General features: G+C 32.4%; 2 protein-coding genes across 2 annotated transcripts in view; both read right to left on the bottom strand.

Annotated features, from left to right (window-relative positions):
• LOC127715477 (cytotardin-like) overlaps window positions 1-8,888 on the bottom strand; it is a 55,535-nt gene extending 46,647 nt beyond the window's left edge. The window contains exons 1-2 of the mRNA XM_052221538.1: window positions 8,809-8,888; window positions 762-962 (exon numbers count right to left, since the gene is read on the bottom strand). Coding sequence (XP_052077498.1) covers window positions 762-962; window positions 8,809-8,885 — 278 coding nt within the window. The 5' untranslated portion in view covers window positions 8,886-8,888. The remainder of the gene's footprint in view (window positions 1-761; window positions 963-8,808) is intronic.
• Window positions 8,889-11,234: 2,346 nt separating this feature from the next.
• Window positions 11,235-19,814, bottom strand: LOC127715872 (uncharacterized). The gene is made up of 4 exons (XM_052221994.1): window positions 19,078-19,814; window positions 17,871-18,065; window positions 11,683-11,788; window positions 11,235-11,240 (listed from the first exon to the last, which is right to left on the bottom strand). The coding sequence occupies exons 1-4, from the start codon at window positions 19,794-19,796 to the stop codon at window positions 11,235-11,237; spliced, it is 1,026 nt and encodes a 341-aa protein (XP_052077954.1). The 5' UTR covers window positions 19,797-19,814.
• Between the last annotated feature and the right edge of the window lie 454 nt (window positions 19,815-20,268).

Below are 20,268 nucleotides of genomic sequence, written 5' to 3'. Positions count from 1 at the left end.
CGCCACATTCTGTATGTGCCTATCCCAAGTCAGGAGCCTGTTATTCAGTGGTTGTCGTTTGTTGCTATATATCACATTTGTTTTTCGTTCATTATTTTGTACATAAATCAGGCCGTTTTCTCGTTTGAATTATTTTACATTTGTCATTTCGGGGCGTTTTTTGTCTCATTGGCAATCATACCACATCTTCTTATTTTTATATTAATTTAACTGTTCATGAAGTATTAGACGCAAACAGCTGAAACCACATGCCTTAATGCACGCCCAAACATATTTGCCAGCCAACCCGCCACACAACCCCAACACCCGGTTAAAAACTGGAAGCGATCTCTGCTCGCTGCTGGAAGAACAAACTTATATATTGACTTATGCCTCTTTGAATTAATATCTTATTTCTTTCTGTACGTTTGTGTCCAATTTTGTCTGACAAGGGGAGTCACTTTCTTTTGTCTCCTCGATTATTAAATATAAAAGAATCGCATACTGTTATAAAAAATACTAACTACATATAAACATTTATAAACAAATCATGTTAAAATCTTAATCTTCTTTCAACGGTCGGCCATATCAGGTGGAATGATACACCGACATACTTAAAGAACCTACTTTTTTATTTTTGCCTTTATCTTACCGTATTTGTCTGAAAATAACTTGCCTAGTACAAAATTTAACTGAAGTTCATAATTATAATTTAAGCATAGTTCAAAATAATAATTAATTCTTTATACATAATCAAGATTTATTATTCTAACTAAACTTACAGGTCCTCTTTCATTTTTATGTAACGAATCATTACTGCTTCAATCGCTGTTGTGCATTTGTTCATAAAATCATTCGGTTGTCTTGGAAGCTCCTCAAATCTAAGATTTGCTTTGCTAGTCGCCCGATCTATTTGTGTCATTGTATCTGGTAATAAGGAATTCAACATATCTAACATATATGTATGTTCTTCTTGATAGTTGCTGAAAATATTTTTAAATGTTTAAACTTAAAACTATGACTGTCTATAAACATTTTAAAGCAGTAAATTGAAAGCACGTTAGATACAAGTTGAATATTATTTTAAGTATTCAAGAATAAATATGAATGTGGTCAACTGTTGAATTCTTTAGGGCTGTGGCAAGATGAATAAGGAATCAAATACATGTACAATTCAATGAAGTGTAAAAAAAAGATTAGTGGATTCGAAAGTGTAATGCTACAATAATCGTATAATTATGTTAAAAGTACGCATTGTATATAAAAAAAACTTAACCCTCTTAATGCCAAAGCGACATATATGTCGTTTGAGTGTTGATGCCAAAGCGACATATATGTTGTTTGGGGCTTTGATGCCAAGGCGACATATATGTCGTTTGGTGGTTTGATGCCAAGGCGACATATATGTCGTTTCATCAATATTGCAATAAGTATACATTATAAATCAAAACATTGCAACCTATAATAGACTAACTAATTTTAAAATGCTTTATAACATTGTTGACCATCGGTCACTTTAGTGTATTTTAAAGCAATGACGTGATATCCATGACGTCAATATGACGTTATAATTATGGCAAAAGTAAATTTTAATTTTCTGTCCCTGAAAAAGTCGTCTACCAGTACGGAAAACGACTACATTGGTTTTTATATTTGCATGCACGCTCATGAAACTGGTGCTGACAATTTAAAGATTAATATATTAAGAGCTGGAAACACAAGATGATTTAACAACAAGACCGGGTCGCCACTTTTTGCATCGTAATTTATCAGACTTGCATCATATAAAACACTTTATTGACTGCATTTCCGACATATTTGTTAGACTGTGTGTTGAAAAATACTTTAGAAAGTTTCGCACATTACGTATGTTCAAATAGTAATTTGTATGTGTTTACCCTCTCAGTCCAAAATGGACATTTCGGTCCACCCATGGCAGAATCCCAAGAGGACACAAAGTAAGAACTCGGTAAATACCAAAAGAAGGTATAAAATAAACACTCATTTTAAACATGGAACTCAACAGAAATTCCCTAACATTGTTGATAAAATACACACTGCCAATGCATCTAACAAGCTGTCATATGCTTATCTGAGTTCAGTTCTTTTTATGCAAATGGTGTTTGATTGAAGTGACACATACATGACTTTAAGTTGATAAACAAAAATCATATTAATAGTTTTCACATGCCGAATTTGACCATGTTTTATATTACTTTCGATGTTTCACAGTGTCCTTTATTATTGCTAGCTGAGTTCCTGTCATGAAGGAGGGAAGTGTTAACTGCTTATTTTACATACATACATCTCGTAAACTTTAGACTGTTTTATTTGTGTAAATCCTGTAGGAAAATATTTTTACAAACATTTTAGGATGAATTCTAATTCGTGTCATTAAACATTATATGGTGCATTATTGAAGGGCACTTTCAGTCGTCTTCACATAGTTGATAGACGAAATATTTAATTTACATTAACTAAATCTATATATTTAATGATTCCATCTCCGAAGTGTTAACTGAATTTACAATTAATTAATTGAATGTCATTTAGTTCAGCGACAAATATTTCATACTCATAATATAAAAATAAGGGGATGTGGTATGATTGCCAATGAGGCAACTATCCACCAAAAATTGAAATAAAGTGTATGCAAGCAATTATAGGCAATCGCACAGCACTCAACAATGAGAAAAAGCCATACCGTATAGTCGCCTATAGAAGGCCCCGACATGAAAAATGTGAAACAATTCAATTGAAAAAACTAACGGCCTAATTCATAATATCTATATTTGGCTTATTCATACTCGTATACAAGTATGACAATAAAGTTTTAATTATTAAATGAAAAAAAATGTGAAATGACTTAATTTCAACCTGTAGAGAGATGTTACGGGTTCTGTATTTCTATTTCCAATATGGTTTCAAGGAGATAGTGTAGCTTGAATAGGGAATATTCATCAACTTTTAGCATCAGCTTAATTTGATTTCTTATAGACCCTTTATATTTTTATCCATGCATGCACCATCTGTGTCCAGCTTGAAGATTTATTAAAGGGATTTGAAGTCTGCCTTTTCCGGATTAAACAGAAGTAATTCTAGTGATTTGAATTTCACTAAACGTATAAATATAAATAATTAAATCATAAAGGATGAACTTATGAAACAATGTTCTCTGCGTGTTTGACATTCAATTTTGTAATTTAAGGGATCAAGTCGATAATAGTATTCTCTATTTCTCTGTGCGATGATTCACATTGAAAAATCCGAAATGAACACCCAAATTCTTTGCATCGGTTAGAAGAGAACAAGAAAAGATCTAAGAGGAAACACACTCCACTGGAACAAAATAATTTACAAAAATTCAGCAGCAGTTATTACGGCCTCTAAAATCTGGAACTGTTTTAACCTTTTGTCTCGGTTAACGATGTAACAAATACCATTTAAAAATAATATACGGTGTGTTGCAGGTGAAGAATACAAGGGATATTGGTACTAAAATTATTTCCGATCATAACTATGGGCAATACTTTCTTTCATACTGTTTTGCATTTGTTATGTTTTTGAATTTGATTTTCTACAGAAACATACACAAAAGGGAACTCGTGACTTTCAAGACCCCATCTCCAAGATAAAAAAAAGTGCCAGGTAAAGGCCTACATCAATAGACACAATAAATAAAAAATGACATATAGAGGTCAACAAACAATAGGCAAGCATCTATATAAAACTTCATATAGTAAGTAGTCCCGAGTCAAGACGAGTTAAAATAAATTTAAGCCAGTCTACTTATAGTATCCCTAAACATTAGATGCTCACCTAGTTCATGTCTTAAGACAGCACAGTACAATGCTGCGGGGTAAAATATTCCTGACAATACTCGCTTCCTTTTTTTATCGGTCATTGTTATATCAAAATGTTACTTTGAACAAAAGTTTTTGAACATGGAAAGAAAAACGATTATAACTGACCCTTCCTTGCCCATTTAGAAGAAATAAGGTAAAAACCCCTTTTATACAGTGGCGAGAAGTATTCGTCACGTACAACTGTTGGCTATATAATACACAAAAAACTACGTTTTTTTTTTAAATTTATGAAGTTATTTCTAGTTTGTATAGTGCCCACCTGACATCTAAGAATAATATTTTTTTATCGGCAATTTGTACATTTCCCATTTGATCTTACTGCCTAGTATTTTCAAGATCATGGACAGGACTTGATACTCGAAAATATAAGTCATGACGTCATGTATTAGTGCAGCAACGTCAGGTGTTCATGTCCATCCGCGTCAATTTATCAATGAAATGCACGCGACTTCATTCATACAACCGAACACCTATCAAAAATAATCACATATTTTGTACGCGTAAACATAGCTTTATACTTTAGAGATAACTGTATTGTATTTGAAGCTTTGCCGACGTCCATCGGTAGTTTTACTGTCGCAAATTTAGTTTACCTATCTCTATTTTAATGCAAAATAAACAAATCATTCAAGTTTAGTCATTATTTCAGTATAATTTAATTTTGGATGTAACGCGTCTTCTGATTGGCTGACGTTGTTTTGTTTATCAGCTCATAGACATAATTTTGTCATGTGACCGTGACGTCATCAACGTTTTTTCATGGTTTACTCAGGTTTAAAATGGAATTTTGAACAGATATATCATGTTATGGAGGGGTATTTGCGAAAAATACCAGTCAAGGGACGGTGAAATTTCCCAAGCCGCTAGGCGAGGGAAATTTGGTCCCAAGACTGGTATTTTTCGCAAATACCCCCCCATAACATGGTTTATCTGTTTAATTACACCGAATAGGTTTTGATTGAAACTGTCTGTACATGTGAAGGGAAATCGTAGTATCGCGGGAATTATACATGTACTTATACGCGTTAGTGCTGTCATTTTGTAACGTCATGGTATCCATATGTGTAAACGTCATTGTTATTCCATCATTAAATCGTTCATTTGTATAGACATTTTTTTCCCTCAGTTTTCGGTTTAACTCAATAAATAGTGCTTAACCATGTTGTCGGGATAAAGTGAGAAAGGTTCCGAATAATTTTGGCGGGAACTGGCTCGCGAGGGTAAAAAAGGAATATCCAAAATGGCAAATACCACGGCAGAGAGGGGAATTTGAGGCAAATTCACCGGCAGTGGTGAAAAACAGGCAAATTCGTTTGGAATGAGGAAAAAATGTTAGAATATGCGAAAAATACACTGGCTAACAACCAATCAAAATCCGGCATTCTTATATAAGGTGTAATTAAGAATTAAATTATAAGAAATGACTGTAATATTTTTTCTGTCTATTCGAAATAACATAAAAAATGTGGTGCACACTTTAAAATAACCCGCTACGCGGGTTATTCAGTGTGCACCACATTTTTGATGTTATTTCTACATAGACAGAAAATATTACAGTCATTCCTTAAGTAAAATATTCATTAAACGAAAATTCCGCGAAATGATGTTATCTTCTTTGGTGCTTAAACTATGTGACGTCATAGGTATGATTCCGGCCTCAAATGTAAACACCGGACGTTTTCTGGCTTCTTGTTCGCTTCAGAATGTAACTTGATAAAAAGAAGATTTCTAGGTGCAAAACAGTTGGAAAGCAAGTCCTTGGAAACGTCCGTTGTCGTCAAGCTCTATCAGCAACAATAGCAGGGGGAATTAATTAGATGGCGCTACAGTCGTCCGTGACGTCAAAAAGTCCGCCAAATCAATCGGCTTAAAGATTGACGTTTAAAGTATTTATTTCAACTTGTCATGCTTTTATTATAATTGAATTTTAAAATTTGTAGGTTTTGCGACCAATATAGATTAAATAAGTCATTAAAACATTATCAAAAATAGCTTGTTATTGCTATTTCTTTATCCTGTCCGTTCTAAAAAATTTCAGCCATCTTTTTTGTTCGCCAAAAACATCGATTTTTCATAACTTGACGTTTGCGTATCCAAATACGGAAGAGAACGGTAATAATCTTAAATGAAACCGGGTAAACTATTTCAAATTTCTACACAATTTTGAAGCCATCATTTTTTTCTATTATACATCAATTTTGGTGACCACCAGTCATGTCAATTTGTACCTGGTTCTGGCTGCGTTTCTACTTCAAAACAGTAAAGTTCAACTTCTTTTCATTGTACCTGTTTCCAAAGTACTCTAAAATACTGATATTATTAAAGATATGAATGAAATTGTGATTAAAAATTGTTGTTTTTCACAATTCCATACGATACCTCCATTTTAAAGTAATTAAAACCCTTTTTGATCCCCTACACAAATTGACGGTGACATTGTTTTCTTTTTCAACATACGTCATATAACGTTTACAAAATATGTGTCAGGGTCATGTGCATAGTGAAAATTTACACATTGGACAAGTGAAACAACAAAGTTCTTCTTTATGGCGTTTGAAACTATAGTATAGGTCTAAGAAAATTTCATTTGTACTGGAAGCAAATATGACAAATTAATGATGGCCTATGGATAAACAAAAGCACAAAAATAGCAATAGAAAATGCATTGCAAAGAAAATTTCTGGAGGAAAAAACATATGAAAAAAGGAAATGAAGGTCAGCTGATTATATTTATATTTTATAAGTTAAAAACCTTGCTTATTAATTATCTCTTTACTAAGTAAGCTACATTAATAAGAGCAAACACTAGCTTTTCAAGTCAAACAAGAAATTAATTCATAGAGATGTGTTCTTACAAAATTGAATTTATTCAAATGGCAAATTCTTGTCAAATTTAATCATCATTGATCATTATTAAAGTAAAATGCACAAGATTTGTCATACCAACTTTCATTTCTGAGATTAATATCCAATTATTCAGATAAAATATACAATACTTTGTTAATAAATATGTAAAGCAGCAGATACAGCAACCTGAAGAGAAGAAGTCCCATTTTTTTTTCAAAGAGTTTACTTTCATAATCTATAAAATACCCTGAGAAATTGGACAAAGGCTACTGTGCTAGCTAATCTAATAGTTGAATTTTACAATAATAATGATTTTTAAATTCAAAATTATGTCACTTTCACTTATAATTTTAAGCATTTTTTTTACAGAATTTTTGTCATTTTTTTGGTAAACTTTTCCTTTTTCTGTAGGATATTTTCTAGGCTGTACTGTACTGTTCAACTAAGAAACATAGGCTTGAGTTAAAAGGCTTTTTTACTTTGAAGAAACTAAATTTTGACTCTTGGTCCCACTATATTAAAATATAAAGTATATAAAATGGTCAGTACTATTTTTTTTCAGAAAGATTATTTAAATTGTATACAGTATGTTTTATTGCATTAAACATTGTTAGAAGTAGTTAAAAAAATCCATTAGGAGTGATCCCATATCCCATTATAAAAATTGCAAACTGAAAGTAAATGTCATCAGCCAGAGCTAATTTATATCAGTTCAGCTAGGTTTCTAGATCTTATTTTTACCATTTTTTTGTCTTTTAATTTTTACCTGTAATCCTTCTCTGAAAAGTAGGGAAGTATCTCTTCTTAATATTATAATAACATAGTTGTTAATCGACTTTCTTTTATTTTCTTCTTGATTTTTGTAAAATAAACTCCTTTTTATTCATTTTGGTGTTTTTTTATTTTGACTGGTGGTATCAAGGGGAGATAACCACTTGCACAAATCGGCAAAAAACCACCGCTTCGTGTTGAACATAACTTGACGTTTGCGTATCCAAAACTGTATTGCCTAGATATTCATATCGAGTGTTTGTCTTAATGAGATGCTTAATTAAATTTAAATTCAGCCCATCATTTTTAGTTTCCTCGAAAATATTTAGATTTTTCGATCAGGAGCATGGACAATTTTCACACAAACTTCAAGTTTGAAGATAAAATAAAGAATAAAGGACTTTGAGTTGATGTGTAAGTTTTGACGAGTTAAAACTATGTATATTCAAGATTATTTTGATCAATAAGTTTTTACCATGACAGTGGTATTTTAGTGAGTAAAAGTGAGGTTTGTCTCATCCGTAGTTTTACTGAATTTTCACGGTCACGTGACTCTATTGTTGCTGATAGACTTGGGGTCAAACCGTGACCTGCTTTCCAACTGAAAATGTGAGTTTTTTGGCTTATTATTGAAGAAATCACATGTCAATACATTCCGGTATTCAAAATATCGGCTTCCTTAGTTACAGACAGGGAGATAGAGAATTTTACGCCTATTGTCATCCAATCAGAACCATTGATACAAAATAATTTCATTGTATTTCATATTTTCAACCAAAAATCATACAGTTATAAGACAAATTGCCGATAAAAAAAAATAATGGCATTTTTTTATACTGACTTTATCAGCTCGAATACCAGCTCTCCTTAGCGGGTTCGCTTCATATTCTTGCTGATAAAGTCAGTATCAAAAATGAAAATGCTATTATTCTGTATATCATAGACGTAATTGAATGTTATATTTCATTTCCTACAAAAAGTATTATTAAAGTTGAACATATTAGACCGACAGCCGACCATACGGTATGGGTTTTTCTCATTGTTGAAGGCCGTACGGTTGCCTATAATTGCTTACATCCACTTCATTTGAACTTTGGTGGATAGTTGTCTCATTGGCAATCATACCACATCTCCTTTTTTTTATATGATGAGTTTAAGCTCCTTTAAATATCGGTCTACTTGTTTCAGTGGAGACTGTTTTCGGTTTACTCTGCAAGGGCTGTAGAATGCTGGAAGCAGATTAAGTCACGTAAAGTTTAAACACATCTGACATTTCCTTACTATATTAATTAACAAAGTGAGGTAAATAGTAATTAGAATCAGAATTCGTACATTATAAACTTACGCCATTTCATCTGACATGTTTTGGATCTGTTCTCTCAACCTTTCATTTTGAAATATAAGATTAGCGGATTCCTCCATCTTATTCCTTCATACATTGAAAAAGGGAAATAAACGTAATTAAATACATTAGTGAGCAAGCATACAACACTCCCACGCAATACACATTGAAACATTATACATAAACAGAGATGATACAACATTTAGACTGACGGACAGGTATATATATATACCCCCGCTACTTTGCAGCGTGCAATATAATAAGGAATCACAAACAGAATTACAATTCTTTTGTTTTATGTCATGTTAAATTAAATATAAATGTACTATTTTTATTACACACAATTATAATTTTAGTAGTATGTCCTTATAAAACAATAATATATAAAAGTTACGACCAATCTTCAATCCAAAGATAGTGTGTGCAACTCAAAGAGGGAATTTGTTCTTCTGTTTCAGTCGTTTAGGTACTCTTTACAAAAGTGTGAAAAATATTATGTTAAGATAACTCTTATTTAACATTTCTTGAGAGTTAAAACTCTTGAATGGGATTTGTTTCTTTTGATAGTAATGCGTGCTCTACTTTGAATGCACCGTTTAGGATGCAACGAAATGAATAACCTCTTTACTGCCTCTAATGTTTATGTTACTTATAGGGGTTAAATATGAATTAAAAAATAAATGGGGAATGTGTCCATGGGACACAGATGATGCCCCCGCTTGCATATATGCATTGTGTATAAGTTTCATAACATTTAGTTGAGGCAAGCTAAAGTTAGAGAACGGAAACGAAAAATTCAGCAATTTTTCCATTTGTAAAGGGCATAACTCTAGAACGGTAAAAGTGACGCCACCAAAATTCAAATTTGATCTGTGTTTTGTGGTAATGAGCATTGTGTATAAGTGTTATAACATTTGGTTGAGGCAAACTGAAATTACAGAACGGAAACGAAAAATTCAGCAATTTTTCCATTTGTAAAGGAGCATAACTCTAGAACGGTAAAAGTGACGCCACCAAAATTCAAACTTGATCTGTGTTTTGTGGTAATAAGCAGTGTGTATAAGTTTTATAACATTTGGTTGAGGCAAAATAATGCTGCGTTCACACGTAATTCGAATTCGATTCGCATTAACTAATTCGAATTAGTTTAATTCGCATTCGAAACATTTTACGTTTGAACGTAAATTTTAATACGAATTGCAATGCGCGTCAAATTCGCTTTACTGTCCAAACGACGGTAACTTTTAATTCGCATTATCAATTAATTAATTATAATTTAATTCGAATTACAATTTAGAAAGTGTCCACACCACAGTTTAATTCGAATTAAAGCGAATTATTAACGAAAACGCATTTCTAATGCGAACTGGATAAAGGAATTAGCCAATTCGAATTCGATTCGATTTAAAAAAAAGAAGAGTGTGTGAACGCGATTAGCGAATTCGATTGGCATTCGATTCGAATTCAATTCGAATTAAATGTACGTGTGAACAAGGCATAAAGTTAGAGAACGGAAACCAATTTTTTGACGTACGGACGTACAGACGGACAAGGGTAAAAGTTAATGCCCCCTCCACTACGGCGGGGGCATAAACATTGTAAACGGCAATAAAACAACAAACCAACAACCATAATAAGCAAAAGACATATAGGGGGCAACGTACTTCTTCTTCAATATATAGGTGTCTATGCAAGCTCTAAATCGTCCCGTATCAAAAGCAGTGAACGTTTTTTAACTTAACCCACACGCAGATAAAGCAACACCTTATATTATCTCCAAATACAAAATAAATTGATATAACATAAGAAAAAAACACAGATGAGGTTCTTGACATAAGACATGCTCATAGATTCGTGGTAGCATTAAACTCTTTATATACATATATATCTCAACCTCTTCTCCATTAGTGAACTAACACAGGATGTATATAAATAAACTCATCATAGATACCAGGATTTAAATTTTGTACGCCAGACGCGCATTTCGTCTACAAAAGACTCATCAGTGAATCCCGAATCAAAATTGTTAAAAAGGCCAAACAAAGTACGAAGTTGAAGAGGATTGAGGACCAAAAATTCCTAAAAGTTTTGCCAAACACAGCTAAGGTTATCTATTCCTGGGGTAGAAAATCCTTGGTATTTCGAAAAATTCATTTTTGTAAACGGTCATATAAGTTAGCAAACATGTAATTTCAGTAGAGGAAACACAGGTTATTAATTGATACAACGGTATAATAAATAAACAAAATATGATAACAAGCATATAAAAAGCAACGTATATACCGTATCAAATAATGCTCGCATTTGGTGAAGGAAATTTCAAGTTACTTAACTAGCTATAAATGATATGAATTTATGCCGCTCTACAATATAAATGCTTGTGTGCTACTCCGTGCATATTGATTTACATTATTATGGTTAAAAGAAAATTATTGCTGAAATTAAACAATTATTGCAGGCTACAATAATGTCACAGTATCTGCAGGAACTATATAATGCAATTGACTGTTTAATTTAGAAGATTGTATCGTTCAACATTATCAAAGGTCAGATAAATATGACAAAACTTTCAAAAACTAGTATTTTTTTACGTTTCGATTTAGTTTTCTATGTTTGAAAATAATGTTGTCAACGGTAAAAATATTTTTGTCGAATCTCTAATATTGAAGAATGAGTCAATAGAACTATAAATGCTGTCAAGCATTTTGGACATGAGGATCATGGTCCACAAATGCAAAGTAATTGATTCTTATATACTAAAATTTCGCCGGAAATTTTATTTATATTTTATAGTAGACATACTTTGAAAAAACAGACAGGAAGTTTTCCGCCTGTATTTAAACCTCTAAAAGAATTTATTACTATAAACATGTATACTTGCCTAATTTTGTGCTTCATCTCTTCATTTTTAACCATGAAACCGGAAACTCTTTTCTCAAAGATGTCTATCTTTGGCTTTAAGTCATTAGTATGTTGTGAAGGTCTGTGTGAGGGAAAAAAAGATAGGATACAAATGCACCACCTACAGTTATAAACAATAATATGTTGCCCTAGGACATCATGCCCCGCTCGCACTATCATAGCAAATCTTTCCATGTTCAGTGAATCGTGAAATCAAATCTGGGTCGAACCCTTATTCAGCATATATACAAAACGAACATATCACTGAGTTTGCGAGTTTGGTCGATCCTACACAATTTTCATGATATACAAGATCAACACTTCGTACAGTAACTCTAAATGCTTACACCCATTATCCTGAAATTTTAACACAAGATTAGGATTGACGAAACAAAGCTCCCTTTTGCATTTGACAAATCCAGGTTTTGTCATTCCAGAATTATTGGAATGTATTCAAGAAAATTAGACATTTACTCAAATGTAGTACAAAAACTCAACTTTGCTTTATACCTTTTCAAGAAATTGTATCACAAGGCTAGATTTGATCAAATAAGCTCACTTTTGTCATTCCAGAGTTATGGTACTTATTTCATACAGAATTGAGTATTTATCACATATCATACTTAATCTAGTATGCAGCTAATACCGGGGTACTTGGATTGATTTCCTTCACCTTTTGCTCTGTTGTTGAGATTGAGTGAAACAATTTAGTGATTTTATCCAAATCAATTATTGGAAGGGGGTCTATATGCCACCTGCATTAAACGCTGCACAACTATATCATATCACAGGCTATGATACAGCCAACCATACAACATAGCCCCTGCCACCAAAAGGAGAATATAGGTGTACAACAGACAAAAATTTTTCATGGCAGCTATCCTATGAAATATTTCATTCATTATTTTATATGTAATAGTTTTTTTGAAGTAATGTAAATTCAGAAATGATTGCGAGGTTTTTATTAATGCGAATAATGCAACTGGATGAGAATCGCAATAATAAGAACTCGCATTATGATATCTGATACATAAATCTGTATGCAGCTTTTCCTGAAATCGCAATAATTAATCTTGCATTTTTGTCCATTCTTCAAAAATCGCAATAATTAATGCACGCAATAATTTCTGACTTACAGTAGTTACTTATTATGGGTAGTATAGTTCCCTTTCAGTTGGCCTGCTTTAAAATTGATTACAGATTACAAAATAAGAAGATGTGGTATGATTGCCAATGAGACAACTCTCCACCAGATACCAAATGATGTAGAAGTTAACAACTATAGGTCAGAGTCGGCCTTCAACAATGAGCAGTGGGTCAGGAGAATTTTTTAAATATTTAACCTGGCCTGGTATGAACTGGAAATAAATAACTTGACACAAGACAAGCTGAAAATAAATATTCTGCATCTTAATGCAGAATAGATCAGGATACAAATGTATACAAATGTGTAAATAAATTTAGAAAAAAATAAGGATGTGTAGCAAAAAGTAAAATCACAAAAATACTGAACTCCGAGGAAAATTCAAAAAGGAAAGTCCCTAATCAAATGGCAAAATCAAAAGCTCAAACACATCAAACGAATGTCATATTCCTGACTTGGTACAGGCATTTTCTTATGTAGAAAATGGTGGATTAAACCTGGTTTTATAGCTAGCTAAACCTCTCCATTGTATGACAGTCGCATCAAATTCCATTATATTGACAACGATGCGTGAACAAAACAAACAGACACAATGAGTAAAAATGTCAAAAATAGGGGTTCAGTAGTCAACATTGTGTTATCATCTTAATCACTATAAAACAAACAAATGTAACAAAGAAGCACAAAAAGGCATACATCAAATTTAACATCCTCATTTTGCTTTTTTTATTATACGATTTTATTTATCTATGTAAAATCCACCCATAAAGGATGGAAGGTTTTAAATACTGGCGTAGAATCGCGCGTTTGACGTCACACAGGTAGATATAAAATAATTTTGTCGTTCAAATTATGATGGGATACATAAGTACAGAGTCACGTCAGATGGATATCACAAAAACAGACTTAACAGTAAAAGTAATATTAATAAAATAAAATAATTTTGTCATTCAAAGTATGACAGGATACATAAGTACAATAGATGCAAATAAATACTTGTAGTCAATCCAGAAAAAATCCTACTGCACGCCCTCCGACCACCTAGAATATCAAATGGTTGTTCCCCTAAGATGCTGCACATTGGATTTTAAAAAGTAAAGTCACAGACGGTTTAAACATACAAAGCAAACCAGAAATTAAGAAGCATGAGCCCCTAAAAATGACCTACGCCTTTGTCTAAAAACTAAATTTTAAAAGAGCCCCCCTCCCAACCCACCCACCCCAAAAAAAAACCAAAACTACACAAAAACCATAACAGACAAAGAAAATTAGGTAAAAAACGAAAGATTTTCTTTGGCATATTCAAAGTAGATGTTCATTAAAAACACATCGGTAAATAACAATTCACGAAATAAATATGGATCCACGAAGTACGATGTCAGAGATGTATATTTATCAACAAATCAATTCCATTTAGGCCTATAGCTGAAATTTTGCCAAGCTTGGCCTGTGTTGGTCAAACGTTGATATGGATTCAACATATAGCATGACTTCCTTGTCATCTAGATACACAAAAAAAATGCTAAAAAGAAGAAAAGAATCTAACTTTTAATGACATTTAACGTTGACATTTTCGGCGCCGAAAATATGCAACGTTGGTCTATATTATATATACTGATACAACTTCGGTTGAGGTGGATTCCGGCAATTCTGCTTCAAAATATCACTAGCAGCTAACACTTATTAATGTTTTAAAATATATTTGTTATGTTTTTTTAATTCTTAAGCGGATAATTATTTTCGAGAGATGAATAGCTATCGTGTACTTCGGAAACAAGGTTGCGGGAGTACCACGCCCCCGTAGTGGGGACACACAAAATAAAGATGACCGTTCTCCATTTTTACTCGATATAATTGTCTAAATTTTTCATAACATCTACATTATGTACCAAAGATTGCTACTATATGAAAGTATAAAAAAAAATCGAGGCGGAGATTTTTTAGAAACAGCTGATAATTATAACAGACCTATAGACGTAATAGAAAAAAAAAAACAAAAATAGCGCCTTCTTCAATTTCGAAAAAAAATCTATAATTCTACAATTTAATTGACACATATTGTTATTTATAAATGGGTTAAATAACTTAGGTTCAACTTCTTGTGAGATTTGAATGAATATCTACTTTTTAAACAGAAGCTCTTCCAATTTCTAAATCTACCGCACATGCAAAGAAAAATCTATAAAATTGAGACCCCTACTTTAGAATGGGTGCAAATTTTTGCCCTGGCGTGATCACCCCTTTTCTTTACGAATTTCGATGCCAAATACTAGCGAGAAATTATGTAAATTTTATTAGAAAATCGAAGGATATTTATTTTTTTTTGTACCCATTTTGAATATTTAATTTGCCATTTAATTTTACAGCGCAGAAAATCAAAATCCTTAATTCTATGCATAGATTTCCTATTGTTTTAGAATATAAAAATGACAATAATACGTATTTTCATATATTTTTCTCACATAAACATGTTTATATTCAAGAGTCGTAATCATCAGCACTTTGTATTAAACAAATGAAATAAGTTAACGAAAGCGCGTCATTTTTCAGTTGACGCCGACCGACACAAAATAGTCCAATTTTGCGCGTTGGACTGCTGAGCGCCGCCGAATCACCTTTTGGCCAAAAAGGCACATCTGGTTTTCCTACTGTAGATGTGAACACAAACTACGTAAAACCAAAATTTTAACCATATGTTAAAGTTGTATATAAAATAAGTAGATATAGAGATGTGGAATGATTGCCAATGAATCTGCTTTTACATGATACAGCAGATGTGTACAACAGTACTATTAATTCTTTTTGTTTCTTCCATTTTTTACCAAAAACGTCAGTTTCTTATATTCTGGACAAGCTCTCTTGTGTGAAGTGAAACTGAAATCAATGGTCATTCTATATCATTAACACAAATGTCGAAATTTAGGAAAACTCATGTTTTTTTTAAAACATATTAGACAAGGTAGCATGAATCAATGCAAGTATCCGTCCTTTTTCGTTATTCTATTCTTATTCGATAAATACTTTTCCCGACCGGATGATTTTTTTTTATAATAAACGTGTGGTTTGTTTTTGATAAGTTCTTCATTGGTCGAAATTCAATTATGACGTCATATTTTTCTTGATTTCCTTTTAATTTCCTATTGTGACGTCACAAAAAAAAGGCGACCGTGTCTGATAGCGTCTCATAGAAAGAACATTTCTGTTCGTAGAAACTTAAACAAGAAAGATACTGTTTGTCTGCGTGTCTCTTTGACATATTCCCCATTTCCATTCTCAATTTTATGTAATCTAAAATTATGAAGAAACAGATTTCACCACAGAAACTCCTGCAATACGATAATTATCCAATTTCTACAGTTAAATAAATGCTAGCCTCGTGTTTTGACTATAATTATAGACCTTATCGCTATTTCGGAACCTGCGACACTTGACCTCAGAATGTGCGACAGTTGACCTCAGTATTTGCGACACTTGAACTATTGACGTCACTTTTCCTTTGTGGCGTCAGACATTTGCTATTATGACGTCAACATTTTACGGGAACCTTTGCGATGTCTAGTAATGGCGGACAAATAGCGATAAGGTGTATTAAACTGTCTAAAGTGGAGAATATCGTATCACACTCAGTAATTCAATGTAAAACGTCTATCATTAAATATTTTCTTAAACAACATTTTATTTTAATCAGTCTATAACATAATTTATTATACCTCAGTTATCATTTTCTATATAAAAAAAAGTACACAATATTTTCACTTTTTTTCAAATTGCAAACGTTGAACTATTTGACCGGTCAATAGTTTCCAACTATTGTACCTCGGTGAAACTATTTGACCGCAAGCGTCATTATATTTCGCGGAATTGCAAATGCAGCTACGGAATTGGATAATGTTGAGAATACCGCGGGAGTTACGACGTCGCGTTTTACCTATTGTATCTAGGGTTGACGTCTGTGCGTGACGTAGCCTTAGCATTCAGAATATATATGAAGTAAACGTGAAACAGTATGGTTGTGTTTCTGCTTTTTATATATTACGATAGTTGATTTAGCCCGACATTTATTGTCTGTTGACTCTTTCGGTATAACAAAACACTTACTGACTGGATATTCGTGGAATAGTATGTTTATTGTCCCCTCGGATACAAATATTGCCCTCGGCTACGCCTCAGGGCAATAGTTGCACCTCGGGGACAATAAACTTACTATTCCACTCATACCAAGTCAATAAGTATAAAATGTCTCTGTATTTCAAAGAGTAGTATCTTCCGACTATCTTCTATTTATAAACCACAGTTTTCCGATTACCTTTTTTATCTACAAACATATGTTGATGGAGCTAAACATTGACGGTTTCAAGTCAACACCTCCTGATTTGTGAAAGTTCCACGTTTATACAAGCCGGCTCTCTGCGTTCTAAATAGTGTAGCATTGCTATCCCGAGAGACAATAGCCCTTACTGTGTCACTTTTTTTTATTGTGAATCGAATTATATAACTCTCTGATAAAGAAATTAGATATAAGATACATTTTGAAAACAAGCGTATATCTAATCAAGACTAAACAAGATCAGTTTAGTATTCCTTTCTACACATTTCTATACAGTTGGGTCTGCCGAATGCACAATGAAACAACTTTTCAAATTACTAGCATCACTTCTCTGTTTAATCAAAAACCTAGCTTGAAGTTTACTACATGTGCATGTAGTCTATTATATTTTCCAATCGACTGCATCTGTCAGAGGAATACATAAAAAAAACATCGTATATATGTGTACCACCAGTGACAGTCGTCATGGTACTTATTGTAACAATGATAAGAAGTCACATTGGGAGTATCATATGCATCAAACAATAGCATGTCCAATTTTTGACTTGACAACCGGATAACTATTCTACAAAAGTTTAGTCAAGTGTTTATATGCAAAATATTAAAGTTACGACTTAAAAAAAAAATATTTCGAACAGACTATTTCTAAGAAGGTTGCATCAATGGCCTAAGAGGTCGATTTCGTATGCTTACTTGCTTATTTCTTTGCAACTTTGTTCTTTTAAATGTATTGCATTTCCAGATGTGTCTTTGCAATAATTTTCTTGGTCTTGAAATTGGCGGCCCGACATTGTTTGAGAAGGCGGTTCCTTCAGGCTAAATTCTGAAAATTGAGCTGTAAGTGTGTCCATTGTTTCAGCTGGTGAATCTTTCATCTTCGCAATATTTCTACAGTTAAAGTAATTATGAGGTATTTTTTTGTTTAGCAAAATGTTGATAGTACAATTAAGTTACACCATTACACAAATTTCGGGTTCAGAGTATCGTACCTGCAGTTTGCTGTTATTTCAATAAATATTTTTATAATGTGGTGTAGTCATTTAGAGGCAACATTTAGTCTTGAACAAAATACAGGTGTCAATGCATTATGTCAAAATCTAAATTTACGAGGACCCTCGTAATGTTCATTCAAGATTCAAATAAACAAGTACTATTTAAAGTATGCAACACTGATAGATGAACTGAAACAAATAGGAATGGACAAACTAAAAAAAGAGTCATGTTTTTTTTTTGGTTTTTTTTTTTCTTTTCGATTAGTTGACTTTTGAAACTTTTAGCCTCGAACATTCCCGATGAAAATCATTTCAGCAACACATATACATCTGTAATATAAAACGACTGAGGTCTGTAAAATAAGAAAATATTGCAATGAATGCATATGATGAATAAGTTTTTTCAAGACACCTCAACAGAAACACCAGGAGCAAACAATTTGTCAACCAAAGATGTACATTTATGCTGCATTAAATAAAATGATAAATACAAGAATAGCTTTGATCGTAAGTGAAAACTGCTGTCTGAGCGAACGGTAACCTTAGTTTTCGAAAACAAAAACATAATTTTTAGTAACAAATAACATTTTTAAACCAAGAATTGTCAATGTTTGCAATAATCTTTACCAGTTTAACTATGCAAGACATATGGTTTGTTTACCAAAATTAAGTCAAAATGACCAATCTTATTTATGCAAATACCAACCGCTTTTAGTACTTATCGGAAGGCGCTCTCTTGGAGTATAAGTCCACCAAGACCAGTTCCAACACAGAAGTTGTAGTGTAAATGTATACGTATGATATATATTTCAATGATAATGTTTGATGGTATTCGGCACATTTTTTGTACATAACTTAGTATGTGAGAAGATTTTTTTTATATATATAGGTAATAGATAACAACTTACGACACAAGATTTTGGAAAACCGATCCCATATCTTTGCTTTTTTCTAGTTCGCTTCTTTCTATAATCTGTTTGTTAATGACATTTCCCATTAATCTTTCATCACTTTTATCTTTTAATTGCATGGCATTTGACCATTTGAACAAAAAATTCAGTGGGAATTTTGTGATTTCTAAGTCTCTGAATTGATGTTGTGTATCTTTTATCATTTCATAAGTATATTCTACTCCCTTGCATTTTGTCTCAATCAATTCTATGTTTGTATTTAGTGGTTGAACAAGACTTCGACTTATGTCGGATATTAATGTATTCCATTTCGTCTCCTCTTCTTTGACCCTTCTAACAATATCTTTGTAATCGTGTTGTATTCTTCGATATGTATCGAGATTTTGCAGACACATATCATCCTTTTCTGCTAATTCTGTCTCAGCGTTTGGTATTCCTGATTTGATATTGCTAATTGCTATACCTAACTGGAGTATAGTATGTGTTGGATGACCACCTTTAAGGCATTCATGGCATATCAGCTGACGACAGTTAAAACAATATTTTTCTACCTGCTCTTGGTGAATTGTACATATGCTGCATTTAACATCTTTTATAAATTTACACGAACCAATATGTGTCGAATAGCAATCTCTACAGCAATACAGTCTGCAAATCTCACAGTCAAAGAATTGCGCTGAGTTTTTGTCACATACTTTACAAGTTTCCATTGGCATTTTCAGATTAAAGTTGTATATACATTTATTACTTCCTCTTACAAACCGAAAGTAATTTAATAAGCAAACAAAAATAGTTCTTTACTTTCGTTCTGTTATTGCAATCTACCTCCAGTTATATAGCAGTCATTTAATGATAATCAGTATTATCATTTTCATTTAATTTCTTTACCTATTTTTAGACTATTTATCTAAAAAATAAAACCATTAATCAATGATCGTTAATTCCTCGTAGTCACGTTATCCCGATCAATGACCCCTGTCTTATGTCATAGTAAATAGGTTAAATGTGTTGCAAAACTTTGTGTACTGATGAATACCTTCAAAATAATGCTTAACTATATTTAAATATGAATAAATAATAAGAATACTTTATTTGAAATGAATTATTATATATACATATATAATTATATATTAGAAAATTAATAAAGATAATAATGGTTGCAATTCATCACATTTTTTTTACTGAATA

This window comes from Mytilus californianus, unplaced genomic scaffold (assembly GCF_021869535.1).
Source record: "Mytilus californianus isolate M0D057914Y unplaced genomic scaffold, xbMytCali1.0.p SCAF_9, whole genome shotgun sequence".
In the NCBI taxonomy this organism is placed as follows: domain Eukaryota; kingdom Metazoa; phylum Mollusca; class Bivalvia; order Mytilida; family Mytilidae; genus Mytilus; species Mytilus californianus.
The sequence above is the reverse complement of the archived record's forward strand: the minus strand, read 5'-3'. Positions and strand labels throughout refer to the sequence as shown.